Source organism: Alosa alosa, chromosome 5 (genome assembly GCF_017589495.1).
Source record: "Alosa alosa isolate M-15738 ecotype Scorff River chromosome 5, AALO_Geno_1.1, whole genome shotgun sequence".
Lineage (NCBI taxonomy): Eukaryota > Metazoa > Chordata > Actinopteri > Clupeiformes > Clupeidae > Alosa > Alosa alosa.
The window spans coordinates 35,941,304-35,962,862 of NC_063193.1; the positions used below are offsets into that span (position 1 = coordinate 35,941,304).

The window sequence follows — 21,559 nt, forward strand, 5'->3', positions numbered from 1 at the left end:
AACCATAGAATTACACTTTTGTATACAGTCTGTGGTTTCACATACAAGCTCTGGTTTTGCAAAATATCCGAAGCTTTGTCAATTATTTGTTTGTCTTATTAGTCTAATGTAATGCTCTTGGGTGAGTATTTCTTCAGTATAACACGGTCCGTATTGTGAAATAAACGCAGGAGTCTCAAAACAGTCATAGTTGCTACTCGTTATGTCTGTGGTGTACTGGCTAGCCAACAACTCGGTCGAGCAGTCTGCACACCATTGCTGTGCAGGCTTTGTAGCCTATTACGGTAATTAATCTCACGTAGTTAGCAAACTTGACAGGTTTAAAATAGTAATGCGTAAGACGTAAACACAGCTTTTGGCGCACATTTGCAGACAGAAAGCAGAAAAGCTCATGAATGTAAACATGGCATGTTTGTTTACCTGCTAGCTGAAATGAAATTGGATGCAAGCTTACACTGACTGGACAGTCCATGAGTGAACTTCTGCAGATAGAGTCTCCAGTCTTGACATGTTTCTTTTGTTGTTGTCCTCACCTGATAACCTGATAATCAGCTGTTATATGAGGTCTTATGATAGACTTAGTTGTCAGTCCATGCATAATAAATGTAGCTGGAGTTAAGCCATATGCTGTAATCGCTACACATTGTTAAATTGTTGTTTTAAAGAGGATGTTCATGTCTTCTTACTGTTCCCTCCTCCTGTCTCCCATCTGTCAGGCCGGACGCTGCTGTAAGTGTAGAAGATGTTTAACCACAACCTCCTGCTCCAGCAGCTCCAACACCAGCTTCAGCACCAGCAGCAACACCAGCAACACCATCTTCAACAACAGCAGCAGCACCAGCAACACCAGCTTCAACAACAGCAGCAGCATCAACAGCAGCTTCAGCAGCACCACCAGCAACAACAACTTCAGCAGCACCAGCAGCAGCTTCAGCAACACCACCAGCAGCAGCTGCGGCAGGTCGTACAGCACCAGCACATCCCATCGGGGCGCGCTCTGACACCACAGCCGCCTGCTCCACAGGCCCCGACCTCGTGCTACCCACGGCAACACCCGCATGGGCACCAGGGCCCGCGGTAAGGGACAGCAGGGATACCACACCATGGACACACTCCGACTACATGGACACACACTCCGACTACATGGACACACTCCGACTACATAGACACACTCTGACTACATGGACACACTTCGACTACATGGACACACTCCGACTAGATGGAGCTGGAGTGCTAACGCGCTAATATATGCGCTAACAGGCATATGCTTGTATGCTAATACATGTGCTCACAGTCATATGCTCATATGCTAACACGCTTATTGGGCAGCCGTGGCCTACTGATTAGCGCTTCGGACTTGTAACTGGAGGGTTGCCGGTTCGAGCCCCGACCAGTAGGAACGGCTGAAGTGCCCTTGAGCACTGTACTCACAGTGCTAACCCCTCACTGCTCCCCGAGCGCTGCTGTTGTAGCAGGCAGCTCACTGCGCTGGGATTAGTGTGTGCTTCACCTCACTGTGTGTTCACTCGCGCTTCACTCGCGCTGAGTGTGTTTCACTAATTCACAGATTGGGATAAATGCAGAGACCAAATTTCCCTCATGGGATCAAAAGAGTATATATACTTATACTAATATATGTGGTCACAGTCATATGCTCATATGCTAACACGCTTATACATGTGCTCACAGTCATATGCTAATATGCTAACACGCTTATATATGTACTCACAGTGCTAACACGCTTATACATGGATAACAGATGAAAAAAGTTTGGATTACCTGAGCTGCGGCAGAGCTAGACGTCATCGTCCGAGGAGCCAGCGTCGGTAGTAGCATACCGCATGGTTACCATTCAAGTATGTGGGATCAGAACCAGAGGCAAGCGTTAGAGACTTGAATTTGATGCGGGCGGCCATAGGTAGCCAGTGTAGCTGGATGAGCATATATCTCACAGTCACACTCAGTCATATGCTCATATGCTAACACACTTATAATGCATTTCACAGTCATATGCTAACACGCTTATAATGCATTTCACAGTCATATGCTAACGCTTATATCGCATTTCAGTCATATGCTAACACGCTTATAATGCATTTCACAGTCATATGCTAACACGCTTATACATGTGCTCACAGCCTCATATGCTAACACGCTTATACATGTGCTCACAGGCTCATATGTTCATATGCTAACACGCTTATACGTACTCTTATATGTGCTCACAGACATATGCTCATATGCTAACACGCTTATACGTTCACAGTCATATGCTCATATGCTAACGCGCTTATACGTACTCAGTCATATGCTAACGCGCTTATACGTACTCAGACATATGCTCATATGCTAACACGCTTATACATGTGCTCACAGGCCCACAGGCTCATATGCTAACACGCCATACATGTGCTCACAGTCATATGCTAACGCGCTTATACGTACTCAGACATGTTCATATGCTAACACGCTTATACGTACTCAGACATATGCTCATATGCTAACACGCTTATACATGTGCTCACAGTCATATGCTAACACGCTTATACATGTGCTGTCAGGCTCACAGGCTCATATGCTCATATGCTAACGCGCTTATACGTACTCTTATATGTACTCACAGACATATGCTCATATGCTAACGCGCTTATACGTACTCAGTCATATGCTAACACGCTTATACGTACTCAGACATGCTCATGCTAACACGCTTATACGTACTCACAGTCATATGCTCATATGCTAACACGCTTATAATGCATTTCACAGTCATATGCTCATGCTAACACGCTTATAATGCATTTCACAGTCATATGCTAACACGCTTATAATGCATCAGACATATGCTCATATGCTAACACGCTTATACATGTGCTCACAGGCTCATATGCTCATATGCTAACACGCCATACATGTGCTCACAGTCATATGCTAACGCGCTTATACGTACTCAGACATATGTTCATATGCTAACACGCCATACATGTGCTCACAGCCTCATATGCTAACACGCTTATACGTACTCAGACATATGCTCATATGCTAACACGCCATACATGTGCTCACAGTCATATGCTAACACGCTAAGACATGAGCTCACAGGCTCATATGCTAACGCGCTTATACGTACTCAGTCATATGCTAACACACTTATACATGTGCTCACAGGCTCATATGCTAACACGCTTATACATGTGCTCACAGGCTCATATGCTCATATGCTAACACGCTTATACATGAGCTCACAGGCTCATATGCTCATATGCTAACGCGCTTATACCTTGCCTTGGCGTGATGTTAAGATTATATGTAGCCCGCTGTAGATGCTACACACACACACACACACACACACACACACTCTCACACACACACTCTCACTCTCACTCTCACACACTTGGCATGTGTGTGTTTTCCCTCCACAGGTTGGTGCCCGCTGCTGCTGCGTTTCGCCCATGGCGCAATATTCCCTCGCCACCTGGCGCAATAATCTGGCTTCTAATTTGCTACACCTATGTTCAACACCTTGGCTTCTCCTGCCCCACCTCGCTGGCTGAGATGTTCTATTAATCGGCTGGAGTTATATGGCGTAACGCATGTAGAGGCGGAACGTAACCCAGCAGCGTGCAGAGAACGCTTCAGTCACATGGCCAGCAGAACTCACAGTCATATGCTCATATGCTAACACGCTTATAAATGAGCTCACAGGCTCATATGCTAACACGCTTATACATGTGCTGTCAGGCTCACAGGCTCATATGCTAACACGCTTACACTAGTGCTGACAGGCTCATATGCTCATCTGTAACACGCTTATACATGTGCTCACAGGCTCATATGCTAACACGCTTACACATGTGCTGACAGGCTCATATGCTCATATGTTAACACGCTTATACATAAAGCTCACAGACTCATACGCAACACACTTCTTACACATGCGCCACAGGCGAGATATGCTAACGCATCTCTATATACATGCGCCACTGCGCTTACGCTTCATACGCTAACACGCTTATATACGTTTCTATACTCATATGCTAACAGCTTAATTATTACGTGTTTCACAGGCCCATTATGCGTTAACACGCCAAGACATGAGCCTACAGTTCACAGGCTCATATGCTAACACGCTACATTACGAGCTCTCACAGGCTCATAATATACGCTAACACGCTAAGACATTAGCTCACAGGCCATATTGCTCATATGCTAATACGCTTATACATACGCTTTCACAGGCTCATATGCTAACACGCCGTGATACATGTGCTCACAGCCTCATGCTAACAACACGCGATACATGTGCTCACAGGCTCATATGCTCATACGCTAACGCTTATATATGTACTCTGCAGTGCTTAACACGCTTTATACATGGGATAAAATGATGAAAAAGTTTGATTGGCCTGAGCCGCATCGGGTGGCAGAGCTAGACGCCATTGGTCTGAGGGGAGCCAGTGGTCGGGTGTAAGATATGCCCGTGACGAGGCCATCTGGTTGGATCAGAACCAGAGGCAAGCGTTAGAGACTTGAATTGATGCGGGCCTCATATGCTAACACGCTTATACATGAGCTCACAGGCTCACAGGCTCATATGCTCATATGCTAACACGCTTATACATGTGCTCACAGGCTCATATGCTAACACGCTAAGACATGAGCTCACAGGCCCACAGGCTCATATGCTAACACGCTTATACATGTGCTCACAGCCTCATATGCTAACACGCTAAGACATGAGCTCACAGGCTCATATGCTCATATGTTAACATGCTTATACATGTGCTCACAGGCTCATATGCTAACACGCTTATAAATGAGCTCACAGGCTCATATGTTAACATGCTTATACATGTGCTGTCAGGCTCACAGGCTCATATGCTAACACGCTTATACATGTGCTCACAGGCTCATATGTTAACATGCTTATACATGTGCTGTCAGGCTCACAGGCTCATATGTTAACATGCTTATACATGTGCTGTCAGGCTCACAGGCTCATATGTTCATATGCTAACACGCTAAGACATGAGCTCACAGGCTCATATGTTCATATGCTAACACGCTTAAGACATGAGCTCACAGGCTCATATGCTCATATGCTAACACGCTTATACATGTGCTGTCAGGCTCACAGGCTCATATGCTCATATGCTAACACGCTTAAGACATGAGCTCACAGGCTCATATGCTCATATGTTAACATGCTTATACATGTGCTCACAGGCTCATATGCTCATATGTTAACATGCTTATACATGTGCTCACAGGCCCACAGGCTCATATGCTCATATGTTAACATGCTTATACATGTGCTGTCAGGCTCACAGGCTCATATGCTAACACGCTAAGACATGAGCTCACAGGCCCACAGGCTCATATGCTAACACGCTTACACTAGTGCTGACAGGCTCATATGCTAACACGCTAAGACATTAGCTCACAGGCTCATATGCTAACACGCTAAGACATGAGCTCACAGGCCCACAGGCTCATATGCTAACACGCTAAGACATGAGCTCACAGGCCCACAGGCTCATATGCTAACACGCTTATACATGAGCTCACAGGCTCATATGCTCATATGCTAACACGCTTAAGACATGAGCTCACAGGCTCATATGTTAACATGCTTATACATGTGCTCACAGGCTCATATGTTAACATGCTTATACATGTGCTGTCAGGCTCACAGGCTCATATGTTAACATGCTTATACATGTGCTCACAGGCTCATATGTTAACATGCTTATACATGTGCTCACAGGCCCACAGGCTCATATGCTAACACGCTAAGACATTAGCTCACAGGCTCATATGCTAACACGCTAAGACATTAGCTCACAGGCTCATATGCTAACACGCTAAGACATTAGCTCACAGGCTCATATGCTCATATGCTAACATGCTTATACATGTGCTCACAGGCTCATATGCTAACACGCTTACACATGTGCTGACAGGCTCATATGCTCATATGTTAACATGCTTATACATGTGCTCACAGGCTCATATGCTAACACGCTTATACATGTGCTCACAGCCTCATATGCTAACACGCGTATACATGTGCTCACAGGCTCATATGCTCATATGCTAACGCGCTTATACATGAGCTGACAGGCTCACAGGCTCATATGTTCATATGCTAACACGCTTATAAATGAGCTCACAGGCTCACAGGCTCATATGTTAACATGCTTATACATGTGCTCACAGGCCCACAGGCTCATATGCTCATATGCTAACACGCTTATACATGTGCTGTCAGGCTCACAGGCTCATATGCTCATATGCTAACACGCTTAAGACATGAGCTCACAGGCTCATATGCTAACACGCTAAGACATGAGCTCACAGGCCCACAGGCTCATATGCTAACACGCTAAGACATGAGCTCACAGGCTCACAGGCTCATATGCTAACACGCTAAGACATGAGCTCACAGGCTCACAGGCTCATATGCTAACACGCTTACACTAGTGCTGACAGGCTCATATGCTAACACGCTAAGACATGAGCTCACAGGCTCATATGCTCATATGCTAACACGCTTATATATGTGTTCATATACTCATATGCTAACAGCTTAATTATACATGTGCTCACAGGCCCACAGGCTCATATGCTAACACGCTAAGACATGAGCTCACAGGCTCACAGGCTCATATGCTAACACGCCATGATTCCATTGTCTGTTGCCATGACTCTCCTGATTCCATTGTCTGTTTCCATGACTCTCCTGATTCCATTGTTTGGTTGCAGGTTTCTCGGTACCTGGAGGGCCGCGGTTCAGCCAGTTCTTCATGGCTGGGGTCAGATCTTCCATCCTGCGGCCGCCACACCATGCAGCACCACCAGTAGCGCCAGTGAGGGGTGTCCGGGCCTCCTTTACCCCCAGCAGCTACCCCCACTCCCAGACCAACAGCACCAACAGCTACCCCCACTCCCGGACCAATAGCACCAACCAGGTCCTCTTCTCTTTGCTTTAAACTGGCTCAGTTGGCATCCATGGGCAGTGTGTGCAGTTAGCATCCATGGGCAGTGTGCAGTTAGCATCCGGGCTTTGTGTGCCGTTAGCATCCATGGGCACTGGCAGTGTATGTACAGTTAGCATCCATGGGCTCTGTGTGCAGTTAGCACCCATGGGCAGTGTGTGCAGTTAGCATCCATGGGCAGTGTGTTCAGTTAGCATCCATGGGCTCTGTGTGCAGTCTCTGTGGGGTGTAGTCCTGATATGTCCTTTAAAATGACTGCAGTGTGTGTGTTCATTAATAAGGATACTGTGCCCTTATTTACTTTATTGTTGTTGTTGCTAATTTATTGTTGTTGTTCTTGTGTATTCTATGGGTCTTCATCAGGTCAGCAGCATAGCTGTTCACTGTTCAGGTTAGCATCCCTGTGCGCTGATGTGTGATTGGTGGGTTTTTTGTGTGTCCTGCAGGATTCTGCCAAGCGATTGGCCGAAAGCAAGAGGGAGGGCACTGAGATGACTGGGCAGGGCACTGAGATGACTGGGCAGGGCACTGGGGCCCAGGGCAGCGCCTCGATCACGGAGGGCAAAGCTGGCACCCCAGGTGAGAGGAGTGGCTAGCAGACATGCTAACTGGTATAAGTAAGTATATATACTCTTTTAATGAAGTAAGTAAGTATATATACTCTTTTTCTGATGCCCCAGACAGGGAGGTCAGCCAGTGAACACCACTCCCTTTAAGACCCCTTTCTTCATGATAAACACACACACACACACACACACACACACACACACACACAGACACACACACACACAGACCAGATCAGAGCTGGATGTGTGTTTACTGGTGATCAGCAGAGTCATTTTCTGTTTGCCGGAGATGATGAGACAGCAGGCGTGTGCGTGCGTGTGTGTGATCAGAGCAGTGTTTATGTATTTGCAGGACAGTCCGAGGCTGCAGAAAAGAGTGGTCAAACTGGCTGTCCACAGGAGGAGCGACCACACATTAAGCCTCCAATGGAAGTGACACGCACACTACACACACACACACACGCACGCGACGCCAAGCGTGATACAAGGCTGCATGAGACACAAACACACGCGTGACACAAACACACTCACACACTCAATAAACATGCAGACACACACAAACACACATTTGTGTACACTGCCTCTTAACCCCACCTCACACTCACACACAAATACGCGCACGCACACACACACACACCAAGCCAGCCTTTCCCCATTTTTAAACTGTGTGTGTGTGTGTGTTCTCAGAAGTGGTGAGTCAGGTGGAAGTCCTCCTCTGGAACCTTCCCATCAGAACGCAGTGAGCAGAACCTGCTCTGAGAACCCCAGAGGTACCCTTAGAACCAAGCACGGCCTAAAGACCCTCCAGACCAAAGGCAGAGGTGTTGGTGTCATGACTGTATGTGACTTGGCTGTGTGTGCGCGTGTGTGTGCGTGTCGTGTGTGTGTGCGTGTTTGTGTGTGCATGCGTGTTTGTGTGTGCATGCGTGTGTGCGTATGCGTGTGTGCGTGTCGTGTGTGTGTGCGTGTGCACTTTCACAGACTCACTGGAGAATGATGCCATGAGTCCTCCAAGCCTACAGGCAGAAAAGTGTGCAGAGGAGACCAGAGCAGCAGAGGTACACACACACACACACACACACACACACACTCACCTCACACACACACACACACACACACACACACACACACACACACACACACACACACACTCACTCACCTCACACACACACACACACACACACACATACACACACATACATACACATACATACACAGACACACACACATACACACACATACATACACATACATACATACATACACACACACACACACACACACATACATACATACATACATACAGACACACACACACACACACACACACACACACACATACATACACATACATACATACACACACACACACGCATACACACACACATACATACATACACACACACATACACACACACTCACACACTCACACACACACATGCATACATACATTTAGCGCTTTCAGATATAACCTCCGGAGTATATGTGGAGGTTTGTCAAACGGAGGTCCTACCCTTCAGACGATTCAGATATGATGCTAACCTGCGGACCTTATACTGACCTTATACGGACCTATGTGTGAACAACACATACACGCACATTACAGAATCTCCGTGTGGTTGTCGAGTGAGGGGGGGGCTTGTAGAGTTCACAAGAGGCAAGATATGACGCAGAATATATGCGGCCGCTGCCTGTCACAGCTGCTGTTTGTTTACAAAGTGTATGCATTATGTAGGCTAAAGAAGAAAAATCTATTGTGCGTAGGCTGATACTTGAAGTAGTCACGTAAGTGCGCACTTGAAATTGACCTACAGTATTTGTATGTGTGCTTCAATAAACACATTTATCTGTTTTCAACGTTATGTGCAGAATTACTTGGATATGGAACCCCAAATCTGGTTTTCCGTTGAAGAGAGAGAGCATGCACAAACTTTATGGTACCAGCCAATTCAGTAGGCTAACTCAAGACTTCAAGGCCATCATATACAGTACAACATTTTTAAGCAACAAACAAAATACTAACATAACAGTGAAGTGGTTCGTTTTTTCATGGTTTATTTTTTCCAAAAGCATCCTCTCCCCATGTGTCTATTGCATTTACGTAAGGAGCTTGGAACAAAGTTGGGTTTTCTTCGTTTTCATTTTCTCTAGGCATATTTATGCTCAACAAATATCAGCGAGCTCAGCAGTGAGGTCATGAGAAGGCTATCAATGAACAGAAAAACCATAAAGAAACCGTGTTGGCTAACAATTTATTAAATAACTCCTATTATTGTGGATGTCAACGACGCGCTGTAGGCTACTGCCTTTTCAGCGCCTTCTGCTTATGATGATTCAGTTTTTTTAATTAATTTGGCCTTGCCATGCAGTTGTAGGCTACATCAACGTGTCTCTTGCCGTTCCCTTCATGTGTTCTATCACAATGCTGTCTGCCCTCATGGACAGTAGCTCCGTGATGTCTGCATCTTTCCAGGTCGGAGATTTTCTTGACAGCACTATGCCACTCCATCATAACACTGGCATTTAAGTCAGATCTAACCACATGGACTTACACAAAGAAACGTCACCGACACGCCCTTTCACTAGGTGTGAATTTTAACCGCATGTTCTACGCCTCAGTCAGACACAGCACATTTGCATAATGTCCGGAGGAAATACTAGGGGGAGTAGTAGAACAACCGCTAAATTAGGACTTCCATATGACCGGTTATGTCATTCAGATATACAGCCCCACCGTTTAACATCACACACACAGAACCTCCGTCTTACGCACACACACACACACACATATACACATTATGTCTGAAATGTTAACATACCCATGTGAGTGTGTCCTGTGTGTATTATTATTGTGTGTGTGTTGCATGCATCACTAACCACATGAGTGTGTGTGTGTGTGTGTGTCCTGTGCTGGCCAGGTCCTGGGTGTGGGCTCCTCTCTGAAGGTTACCATCCAGCAGACCAATGAGAGTCGAGCATTCAGCACAGGCCTGGAGGAACCAGCCAATCACAGCCAGGACAGTGATCAAAACTCCGCCTCCAGTCGCTTCCTCTGTTACATATGTAACACAACATGCTGCAACCAGCAGGTAACAGGGATGTGTGTGTGTGTGTGTGTGTGTCTGTCTGTAACAGGAACATATGTGTGTGTGTCGTCTGTGTGCATGTGTCTGTGTGTGTGTGTGTGCGTGTGTCTGTAACAGGAATGTATGTGTGTGTGTCCGTGTGTCTGTGTGTGTGTGTGTTTGTAATAGGAATATATGTGTGTGTGTGTGTCTGTGCAGGTAACAGGAATATACTGTGTGTGTGTGTGTGTGTGTGTGTGTGTGTGTGTGTGTGTGTGTGTGTGTGTGTGTGTGTGTGTGTGTGTGTGTGTAAAATGGGCAGCCGTGGCCCACTGGTTAGCACTCTGGACTTGTAACCGGAGGGTTGCCGGTTCGAGCCCCGACCAGTGGGCCGCAGCTGAAGTGCCCTTGAGCAAGGCACCTAACCCCACTGCTCCTAAGCGCCCGTTGTAGCAGGCAGCTCACTGCGCCCGGGATTAGTGTGATTTCTTCACCCACTGTGTGTTCCGTGTGCTTGTTTATGTTTCACTAATTCACCGATTGGGTTAAATGCAGAGACCAAATTTCCCTCACGGGATCAAAAAAGTATATATACTTATACTTATATTTTTATACTTAAATAAAATAGCGTTCAATGCATGGGGGTGGTGGTGGTCATGATGATGATGAATTTGTTATTTGTGTGTGTGTATGTGTGTGTGTTTTTGTGGCGTCTGTGTGCGTAATGGCGCCGTCGTGCATGCATAGATCTGGCCTGCGTAATGTACTGATGCGTGCATCGCGTACGCGCAGTGTGTATTATTATTGCGTGCGTGCCAGTGTGTGTGTTTTGTGCGTGCGTGTTTTGTGTGCGTGTGTGTGTGTGTGTGCGCGATAGGTATTATTATTGTGTGTGTATGTGCGCCGCGTGCATGCGTGTGTGTGTGTGTGTGTGTGTGTGTGTGTGTGTGTCAGGAGTTTCAGAGTCACATGAACAGTCTGCAGCATCAGCGTCGTCTGATGGAGATTCAGCACATGAGCAGCACCTGCCTGGCCCAGCTACTGCCCAGCCTCACTGACCACAGGGTGTGTGTGTGTGTGTGTGTGTGTGTGTGTGTGTGTGTGGTGCCCAGCTACTGCCCAGCCTCACTGACCACAGGTGTGTGTGTGTGTGTGTGTGTGGTGCCCAGCTAATGCCAAGCCTCACTGACCACAGGTGTGTGTGTGTGTGTGTGTGTGTGTGGTGTCCAGTGTCCAGCTACTGCCCAGCCTCACTGACCACAGGTGTTTGTTTGTGTGTGTGTGTGTGTGTGTGTGTGTGCCCAGCTACTTCCCTATTAGACATTAGATAGCTACCTGCTACCACGTTGGCTCCAAATCTTGCTCTGCCTCAGTCATCATAGATATTTACATATTTCTATAATTATTTCATTATATTATGAATGTGTGTGTGATCAATCTTACATTTGTGTGTGTGTCTGTATGTATGCGCATGTGTTTGTATGCATGTCTTTGTATGTGTGTGTGTGTGCGCCAGGTGTGTGTGCGCTGCCGCTTGTGCTGGTAGCGTGTGTCTCAGAGAGAAGAGGCCGTCTCTACAGCGCTGGTGTACCACCTGCCAGTGCCACTTCTCTGGCGACCTGGTCGAGCACCGCCGGACCAAAGAACACAAGGTGGGCACGAGGCACGCCAACCTGCCAGCCACGCCACAGGCATGCCAACTTAGATGCCAGCCTGCCAGCTAAACAGACATATGCCAACCTGCCAGCCGAGTGAGCGCGATGCCAACCTGGCGTCCTCACAACATTCGCCAGGCTGGCATCTCAGGGAGTGTGCCAACCGCACAACGTCAAATGTGTCACCTAAAGCAGACATGTGTTAATGTGCCAAGTTAAATAGCGATGCCCGTGCAGAGACAGCAGCATTTGTTAAAACCTTGTTTGTTATCATACTAGACAGATTTAGCTACCAATGTTGTATGGTGTCTGCTGCATCATCAGATGCCTCAACCACATTAGAAATTTAACATTTGTCAGGAACTACCGCAATCATTTTCTGTCAACAAAACGTGTGTGTGTGTGTGTGTGTGTGTGTGTGTGTGCGTGTGCGTGTTTATTTCCCCTGAATGTTTTGGTACAACAACAATATATGTCAGGAACGTAAAACATGTTCAATGTCTCCCCCTGCTGGTGTAGATGTGCAAGCATTCTTCCAGGCCCTTCTGCACCATGTGCACGAGGCACTTCAGGACGCCACGCAAGTTTGTGGAGCACATGAAGTCCCGAGAGCACAAGCAGAGGGTGGAGGAGGTACAGACACTCAGCAATCACTGGGATCACAGACACTCAGCACTCACTGGGATCACAGACACTTAGCACTCACTGGGATCACAGACACTCAGCACTCTCTGTGATCGCATCGGACTTGTAACCGGAGGGTTGCCGGTTCGAACCCCGACCAGTAGGTACGGCTGAAGTGCCCTTGAGCAAGGCACCTAACCCCTCACTGCTCCCCGAGTGCTGTTGTTGCAGGCAGCTCACTGCGCCGGGATTAGGCTGCCAGTCTACTCCCCCCCCCCCACACATACACACACACACACATACACAACACATACACACACACACATACACACACACACCCATTCCCACGGGGGGTCACTATACTTATACTCTCTCTCTAGGATCACAGACACTCATTCTCATAGTTACCGCTGTCAATGGCAACGGGTTGTGTGCTTCTGATACATCTTTCATATCACTATGCAAAGAATGTTTGATTGAAGTTCAGCGTGTGTTGTTTCTCAGCAAATGCCACGATGAACGGTAACAAATAGGCTAGGTTATGTAGGCTGAAGTCATATCGTGGGGAGTTTATTATTTCGTTTTGGCAAGTAGCCGTATAATAAGCAGGATAATGTATAGAACGCCGGTCATTACTGGGAAAATAAGTCCCGGCAGGGCGAACCGGACCCCAACGCGCAGCGGACCGGCATTCTATACATAATCCCTTACATAGCGCCAGTTGCCTTATTATTGAATTTTCAATGTATTTATATATTTACTACTGTGAAGGTCCTAAATGGTCTTATAAGCGTTCAAGACAACTGGAAGCTACAGAATTGGGCATTTTTATGGTCTGAGCTGATGATGCTGCCCATAACCATCTTCCTTTCTGATTCCTGTGCTTCCTGGGAGTTGACCTTTCACCTTTGACCTCTGTGTGTGTGCGCTGCCCCAGCTGCAGGAGGAGCGGGGGCCAGAGCTGCTGGACGAGCTGATCACGGTGGACGCCGTCGGCTGCTTCGAGGGTGAGGACAACTACGAGGAAGAGTCGAGCGAGGAAGAGGAGGAGGGGGTGGCCACCGGACAGGTCAGTGGTCCCTCGGTGTGACGGCTAACTCACTGGTCAGTGGTCTGTCAGTGTGACGGTTAATTCGCTGGTCAGCTGATGAGACAGGTCAGTGGTCCGTCAGTGTGACGGTTAACTCGCTGGTCAGCTGATGATGGAATGCCACAAAGTGGAGGTGATCGTCCCCTAAAGCAGTACGTTGGTTCTACTGGGACAGATACAAAGATGATCTTTTGGCATTCCAGTATATGTTGATTATTACTTAATGGTGTTTTCGATGGATAATCTGATTTTGTCACGACCAGGAAAAAAAAAGTAAAAAATAAATAACAAAAAAATTAATCCCAAGAAGAAAACATAGTGTATAGCGCCTTATTGGACACACTGTCTTGTCATACGTCCAAAAACACAGAAGAGATTTTAAAATAAACAAGCTGAAAACAACCCTTTCTGCACCTTTAAACTGCAGGACTACACAGACCCCTGCTGAGTTGAGGCCTCAGCTTGATGATGTGTCCGTCACGATGATGTGTCCGTCATGCTGATGTCACGCTGATGTCATGCTGATGTGTCGTCCGCGGTGATGTCCGCGCTGATGTCATGCTGATGTGTCCGTCACGCTGATGTCGCGCTGATGTCATGCTGTCACACTGATATATCCGTCACGCTGATGTCACGCTGATGTCATGCTGTCACGCTGATATATCCGTCCGCTGATGTCGTGATGTCCGTCGCTGATGTCATGCTGTCGCGCTGATGTCCAGCTGATGTCATGCTGATGTCATGCTGTCGCGCTGATGTCATGCTATCCGCGTGATATCAAGCTGATGTGTCTGTCACGCTGATGTCATGCTGATGTGTCCGTCACGCTGATGTCATGCTGTCACGCTGATGTCATGCTGATGTCATGCTGTCGCGCTGATGTCATGCTGATGTCATGCTGATGTGTCCGTCACGCTGATGTCATGCTGATGTGTCCGTCACGCTGATGTCATGATGATGTGTCCGCCACCATGATGTGTCCGGCTGCTGATGTCACGCTTGATGTCATGCTGATGTGTCCGCCACGGGTGATGTCACGCTCGATGTCATGCTGATGTGTCCGCCACGCTTCGATGTCGCCATTGAGTTGCTGTCACGCTGATGTCATGCTGATGTCATGCTGTCACGCTGATGTCATGCTGATGTCATGCTGATGTCATGCTGATGTGTCCGTCACGCTGATGTCATGCTGTCACGCTGATGTCATGCTGTCACGCTGATGTCATGCTGTCACACTGATATATCCGTCCGCTGATGTCATGCTGTCACGCTGATGTCATGCTGATGTCATGCTGATGTCATGCTGATGTCATGCTGTCACGCTGATGTCATGCTGTCACGCTGATGTCATGCTGATGTCATGCTGATGTCATGCTGTCACGCTGATGTCATGCTGTCACGCTGATGTCATGCTGATGTCATGCTGTCACGCTGATGTCATGCTGTCACGCTGATGTCATGCTGTCACGCTGATGTCATGCTGTCACGCTGATGTCATGCTGATGTCATGCTGATGTCATGCTGATGTGTCCGTCACGCTGATGTCATGCTGATGTCATGCTGATGTCATGCTGATGTGTCCGTCACGCTGATGTCATGCTGATGTCATGCTGATGTCATGCTGATGTCATGCTGATGTCATGCTGATGTCATGCTGTCACGCTGATGTCATGCTGATGTCATGCTGATGTCATGCTGATGTCATGCTGATGTCATGCTGTCACGCTGATGTCATGCTGATGTCATGCTGATGTGTCCGTCACGCTGATGTCATGCTGATGTGTCCGTCACGCTGATGTCATGCTGTCACGCTGATGTCATGCTGATGTGTCCGTCACGCTGATGTCACGCTGATGTCATGCTGATGTGTCCGTCACGCTGATGTCACGCTGATGTCATGCTGTCACGCTGATGTCATGCTGATGTGTCCGTCACGCTGATGTCATGCTGATGTCATGCTGATGTCATGCTGATGTCATGCTGATGTCATGCTGATGTCATGCTGATGTCATGCTGATGTCATGCTGATGTCATGCTGATGTCATGCTGATGTGTCCGTCACGCTGATGTCATGCTGATGTGTCCGTCACGCTGATGTCATGCTGATGTCATGCTGATGTCATGCTGATGTCATGCTGATGTCATGCTGATGTCATGCTGATGTCATGCTGATGTGTCCGTCACGCTGATGTCACGCTGATGTCATGCTGATGTGTCCGTCACGCTGATGTCACGCTGATGTCATGCTGATGTCATGCTGATGTCATGCTGATGTCATGCTGATGTCATGCTGATGTGTCCGTCACGCTGATGTCATGCTGATGTCATGCTGATGTCATGCTGATGTCATGCTGATGTCATGCTGATGTGTCCGTCACGCTGATGTCATGCTGTCACGCTGATGTCATGCTGATGTCATGCTGATGTCATGCTGATGTCATGCTGTCACGCTGATGTCATGCTGTCACGCTGATGTCATGCTGATGTGTCCGTCACGCTGATGTCATGCTGATGTCATGCTGTCACGCTGATGTCATGCTGATGTCATGCTGTCACGCTGATGTCATGCTGATGTGTCCGTCACGCTGATGTCATGCTGATGTCATGCTGATGTCATGCTGATGTCATGCTGATGTCATGCTGATGTCATGCTGATGTCATGCTGTCACGCTGATGTCATGCTGATGTCATGCTGATGTCATGCTGATGTGTCCGTCACGCTGATGTCACGCTGATGTCATGCTGTCACGCTGATGTCATGCTGATGTGTCCGTCACGCTGATGTCATGCTGATGTCATGCTGATGTCATGCTGATGTCATGCTGATGTCATGCTGTCACGCTGATGTCATGCTGATGTCATGCTGATGTCATGCTGTCACGCTGATGTCATGCTGATGTCATGCTGATGTGTCCGTCACGCTGATGTCATGCTGTCACGCTGATGTCATGCTGATGTCATGCTGTCACGCTGATGTCATGCTGATGTCATGCTGATGTCATGCTGTCACGCTGATGTCATGCTGATGTCATGCTGATGTCATGCTGATGTGTCCGTCACGCTGATGTCATGCTGATGTCATGCTGTCACGCTGATGTCATGCTGATGTCATGCTGTCACGCTGATGTCATGCTGATGTCATGCTGATGTGTCCGTCACGCTGATGTCATGCTGTCACGCTGATGTCATGCTGATGTCATGCTGTCACGCTGATGTCATGCTGATGTCATGCTGATGTCATGCTGTCACGCTGATGTCATGCTGATGTCATGCTGTCACGCTGATGTCATGCTGATGTGTCCGTCACGCTGATGTCATGCTGATGTCATGCTGATGTCATGCTGATGTGTCCGTCACGCTGATGTCATGCTGTCACGCTGATGTCATGCTGATGTCATGCTGATGTCATGCTGATGTCATGCTGATGTGTCCGTCACGCTGATGTCATGCTGATGTCATGCTGATGTCATGCTGATGTGTCCGTCACGCTGATGTCATGCTGATGTGTCCGTCACGCTGATGTCATGCTGATGTCATGCTGTCACGCTGATGTCATGCTGATGTCATGCTGTCACGCTGATGTCATGCTGTCACGCTGATGTCATGCTGATGTGTCCGTCACGCTGATGTCACGCTGATGTCATGCTGTCACGCTTAAGGGCAATTCAGCATAAAACTGTCACATCCATAACGCCAACACAATGCCATGGTAGGCTATTTAGTTGGCGCTATGGATATATGACAGTTTTGCATGAGTTGTTCTTAAAATGATGACAGCCTCAATTCTTGCATGAAACCACCCTCACTGAATATGAGCCAGCCAGGATCCAAGGCCATCACCAAATCTAATCTCTGGTAGGCCTAATGTTCAATTTCGCCAATGACATGTCAATGAAAATTGAGTGTTGTGTTGTGAAAGCTAACTACATAACTCTTTTAGCTCAGTTAGGAAGCTAACTACATAACTCTTTTAGCTCGATTAGGAAGCTAACTACATAACTCTTTTGCCGCAATGCTACATGTACATACTCATTAGTTGTACCTTATTTCATACATATAGGAATTACCATCCCCCAGAATGTCCATTAGAACATTTTCAACAAATAATGTCAACTATTGAACAAGTTACACTGATGATGCTGATGATGAAGTTCACTAGCTAATCAAGCTAGTCAAGCTAGTCAAGCTTTGTTTTGATTGTTTCATGTTTGGAGCATTAAAGTGACCAATGCCCATCTAGCGTAGCGGAGTAAAACATGCATACTTTGGTAAATAATTCCTCGATTCCCAGTAACCCAGTCCAATCATCGCTATAACAGGATCTATGTAGAACTGTAGCTCGGCTAAACTGTGCATGTACAAATACTGACTGCTGTTCTACTCTAGAACGTCAGCAGGCCTGTAGTCACTGGTACTCTACTCTAGAACGTCAGCAGGCCTGTAGTCACTGGTACTCTACTCTAGAACGTCAGCAGGCCTGTAGTCACTGGTACTCTACTCTAGAACCTCAGCAGGCCTGTAGTCACTGGTAAATTAGGGCTCATTTTCTGCTCTTCTCCTCCTCTTCTCCTCCAGGTTCTAGTTTCGTGGTGCCGGTCGCTGGGTTCCTGTGCCGGCTCTGCCACAAGTTCTATCACTTCGAGTCCACAGCTCTGCAGTCACACTGCCGTTCCCTCAGACACTTTCAGAACCTGCAGGTTAGTCCAGATGCTGCCCTCTCTCTTTCATACACACACACACACACACAGACACATTTTAGTCCACTACACACACACACACATAGTGCACTTCCCGTCTTCCAGTGCCTAGCTGTTTTCACCAAAACACTGAATGCCCAATGAACATGTACTTGAGCTGGTGCTTGAAAGGCTCCTTGAAATGTGGCCCTGATGTGGGTTCCGATGTGGGCCCCGATGCGTTCCCTGATGCCCTTGATGCGTCCCCGATTTGGCCCTGATGCCCCTGATGTGTTGTGCTGTGTGCTGTGATAAGGACACTGTGTGAGTGGTCATCTTGTGCATCTCTCCGCCATCAGAAGTACAGAAGGAGGAGGAGGCGCCTCAGCTCCCAGGAGGGTTTCAGGAAGAGGAGGAGGAGGGAGGAGGGAGCACCAGGAGGAGGAGGGAGGGAGGAGGTGGAGGCCCCAGGGTTACACTGCAGCAGGGCTCCCCACACACACACAGAAACACACTCCACTGGAAACGCCCCACACACACACAGAAACACACTCCACTGGAAACGCCCCACACACACAGAAACACACTCCACTGGAAACGCCCCACACACACACACAGAAACACACTCCACTGGAAACGCCCCACACACACACAGAAACACACTCCACTGGAAGCGCCCCCACACACACACACACACACACAGAAACACACTCCACTGGAAGCGCCCCCACACACACACAGAAACACACTCCACTGGAAACGCCCCACACACACACACACACACAGAAACACACTCCACTGGAAGCGCCCCCACACACACACAGAAACACACTCCACTGGAAGCGCCCCCACACACACACAGAAACACACTCCACTGGAAACGCCCCACACACACACAGAAACACACTCCACTGGAAACGCCCCACACACACACAGAAACACACTCCACTGGAAGCGCCCCCACACACACTACACACACACACACACAGACACATTTTAGTCCACTACACACACACACACATAGTAATTTCCTGTCTTTCCAGTGCCTAGCTGTTTTACCAAAACACTGAATGCCTAATGAACATGTACTTGAGCTGGTGCTTGAAAGGCCCTTGAAATGTGGCCCTGATGTGGCCCTGATGTGGCCCTGATGCGGCCCTGATGCGGCCCTGATGCGGCCCTGATTTGGCCCTGATGCGGCCCTGATGTGTTGTGCTGTGCTGTGATAAGGACACTGTGTGAGTGGTCATCTTGTGCATCTCTCTCCGTCATCAGAAGTACAGAAGGAGGAGGAGGCGCTCTCAGCTCCCCCAGGAGGAGCGCCAGGAAGAGGAGGAGGAGGAGGAGGAGCACCAGGAGGAGGAGGAGGAGGAGGTGGAGGCCCCAGGGTTACACTGCAGCAGGGCTCCCCCCACACACACACGGAAACACACTCCACTGGAAACGCCCCCCACACACACACAGAAACACACTCCACTGGAAACGCCCCCCACACACACACAGAAACACACTCCACTGGAAACGCCCCCCACACACACACAGAAACACACTCCACTGGAAACGCCCCCCACACCCACACAGAAACACAGCGCACTAGCAGCGGCCTCTAGAGGAAAGGCGTCTCGCCGCAAACACCCGGCGAAGAGATCCAGAACTCAGACCGATACTGGACCAGAACCACACGCCGCTGGCGCTGACCAGACCGGCTGGGTGGACGCAGCGAAGCGGAGCTGCGTCCAGTTGCACGGAGACGACCTGTCGCAGGACAGCGGGCTGCAGGGGTCGGAGATGGACATCAGGGGGGAGGGAGGAGGGGTACACCCCAGGCCCTGTGACCCCCCCGACCGGGCTGAGGTTCTGTGTGACCCCCCCGACCGGGCCGAGGTTCTGTGTGACCCACCCCGACCGGGCCGAGGTTCTGTGTGACCTGGAGCTAGAGTTGGGCAGAGCTGACCGGGAGGAGGCCATGGATGGACTAGCAGAGACTGGTCTCCAGCAGCAGGACCAGCAGCAGCAGCCAAGTTCCTCCGCCAGCGGTCAGAGATACTCAGTGACCAGGAGGAAATCCACACGGGCCAGTAAGCGGCCGTGAGAGAGGCGATGGACCAACGGTCATCTGCTGCTGCCCTGCACCCACTGAGACACTTTCTGTCACCTGACCACGCACACCAACGTCCAAAATGTTAACTGACCATTTTACTGAGCGACGCCAGCACTGAATGGTCATCTCCGTGGTGACGGTGAGATGGTTCGCTGGTGGAGCGCAGAGCAGTGGAACCCAACGTGGATGTCATGGCGCCGCCTACGTGCAGAGGCCTTCAGTCCGTAGTGGCCTACGCGTCTACGCGCAGAGGTCATTAGTCGTCCGTAGTGGCCTACGCGTCTACGCGCAGAGGTCATTAGTCGTCCGTAGTGGCCTACGCGTCTGCGCGCAGAGGTCATTAGTCGTCCGTAGTGGCCTACGCGTCTACGCGCAGAGGTCATTAGTCGTCCGTAGTGGCCTACGCGTCTGCGCGCAGAGGTCATTAGTCGTCCATAGTGGCCTACGCGTCTATGTGCAGAGGTCATTAGTCGTCCGTAGTGGCCCGCCTGCCGTCTGCTGTGAGATGTGTGAGAAGGCAAATTTCTCCTTGGGGAGACTAATAAAGTTTGTAATAAAGTTAATAAACTTTGACGTTGAGATAAATATTTATTAAAATGGTTTATCAGTTTATTCCACTCATACCACAGCCTGAGCTGGTTCTAATGTTGCTATGGCAATCCCACTGATCGGGAATGAACCAATGATGAGTTGGTGAGTTGAGATTAAAGGAAAAGCAGCCTAGAGAACTCCAGCCTATGAGCTCTCTGTGTCCAGCCTATGCAACTTGTGCATGCACACACAC

At 48.6% G+C, this 21,559-nt stretch overlaps 1 protein-coding gene across 1 annotated transcript; it reads left to right on the forward strand.

The window, feature by feature from the left end:
* Window positions 1-31: 31 nt before the first annotated feature.
* ciz1b (cdkn1a interacting zinc finger protein 1b) lies at window positions 32-21,348 on the forward strand. Its single transcript, XM_048244587.1, has 16 exons — window positions 32-121; window positions 717-1,077; window positions 3,423-3,478; window positions 6,766-6,971; window positions 7,445-7,577; window positions 7,917-8,076; window positions 8,252-8,334; window positions 8,546-8,622; window positions 10,483-10,653; window positions 11,584-11,693; window positions 12,188-12,281; window positions 12,804-12,917; window positions 13,846-13,977; window positions 18,385-18,409; window positions 18,574-18,695; window positions 19,950-21,348. The coding sequence occupies exons 2-16, from the start codon at window positions 743-745 to the stop codon at window positions 20,598-20,600; spliced, it is 2,469 nt and encodes an 822-aa protein (XP_048100544.1). The 5' UTR covers window positions 32-121; window positions 717-742; the 3' UTR covers window positions 20,601-21,348.
* The last annotated feature ends 211 nt before the right edge of the window (window positions 21,349-21,559 follow it).

What these genes read in the sequence shown, in the direction of transcription:
- ciz1b (XM_048244587.1), top strand. Translation starts at nt 743, where the DNA reads ATGTTTAACCACAACCTCCTGCTCCAGCAGCTCCAACACCAGCTTCAG. An exon ending in CATGGGCACCAGGGCCCGCG is followed by an intron (nt 1,078 to 3,422) that starts GTAAGGGACAGC and finishes TTCCCTCCACAG; the next exon opens with GTTGGTGCCCGCTGCTGCTG. An exon ending in CAACATGCTGCAACCAGCAG is followed by an intron (nt 10,654 to 11,583) that starts GTAACAGGGATG and finishes TGTGTGTGTCAG; the next exon opens with GAGTTTCAGAGTCACATGAA.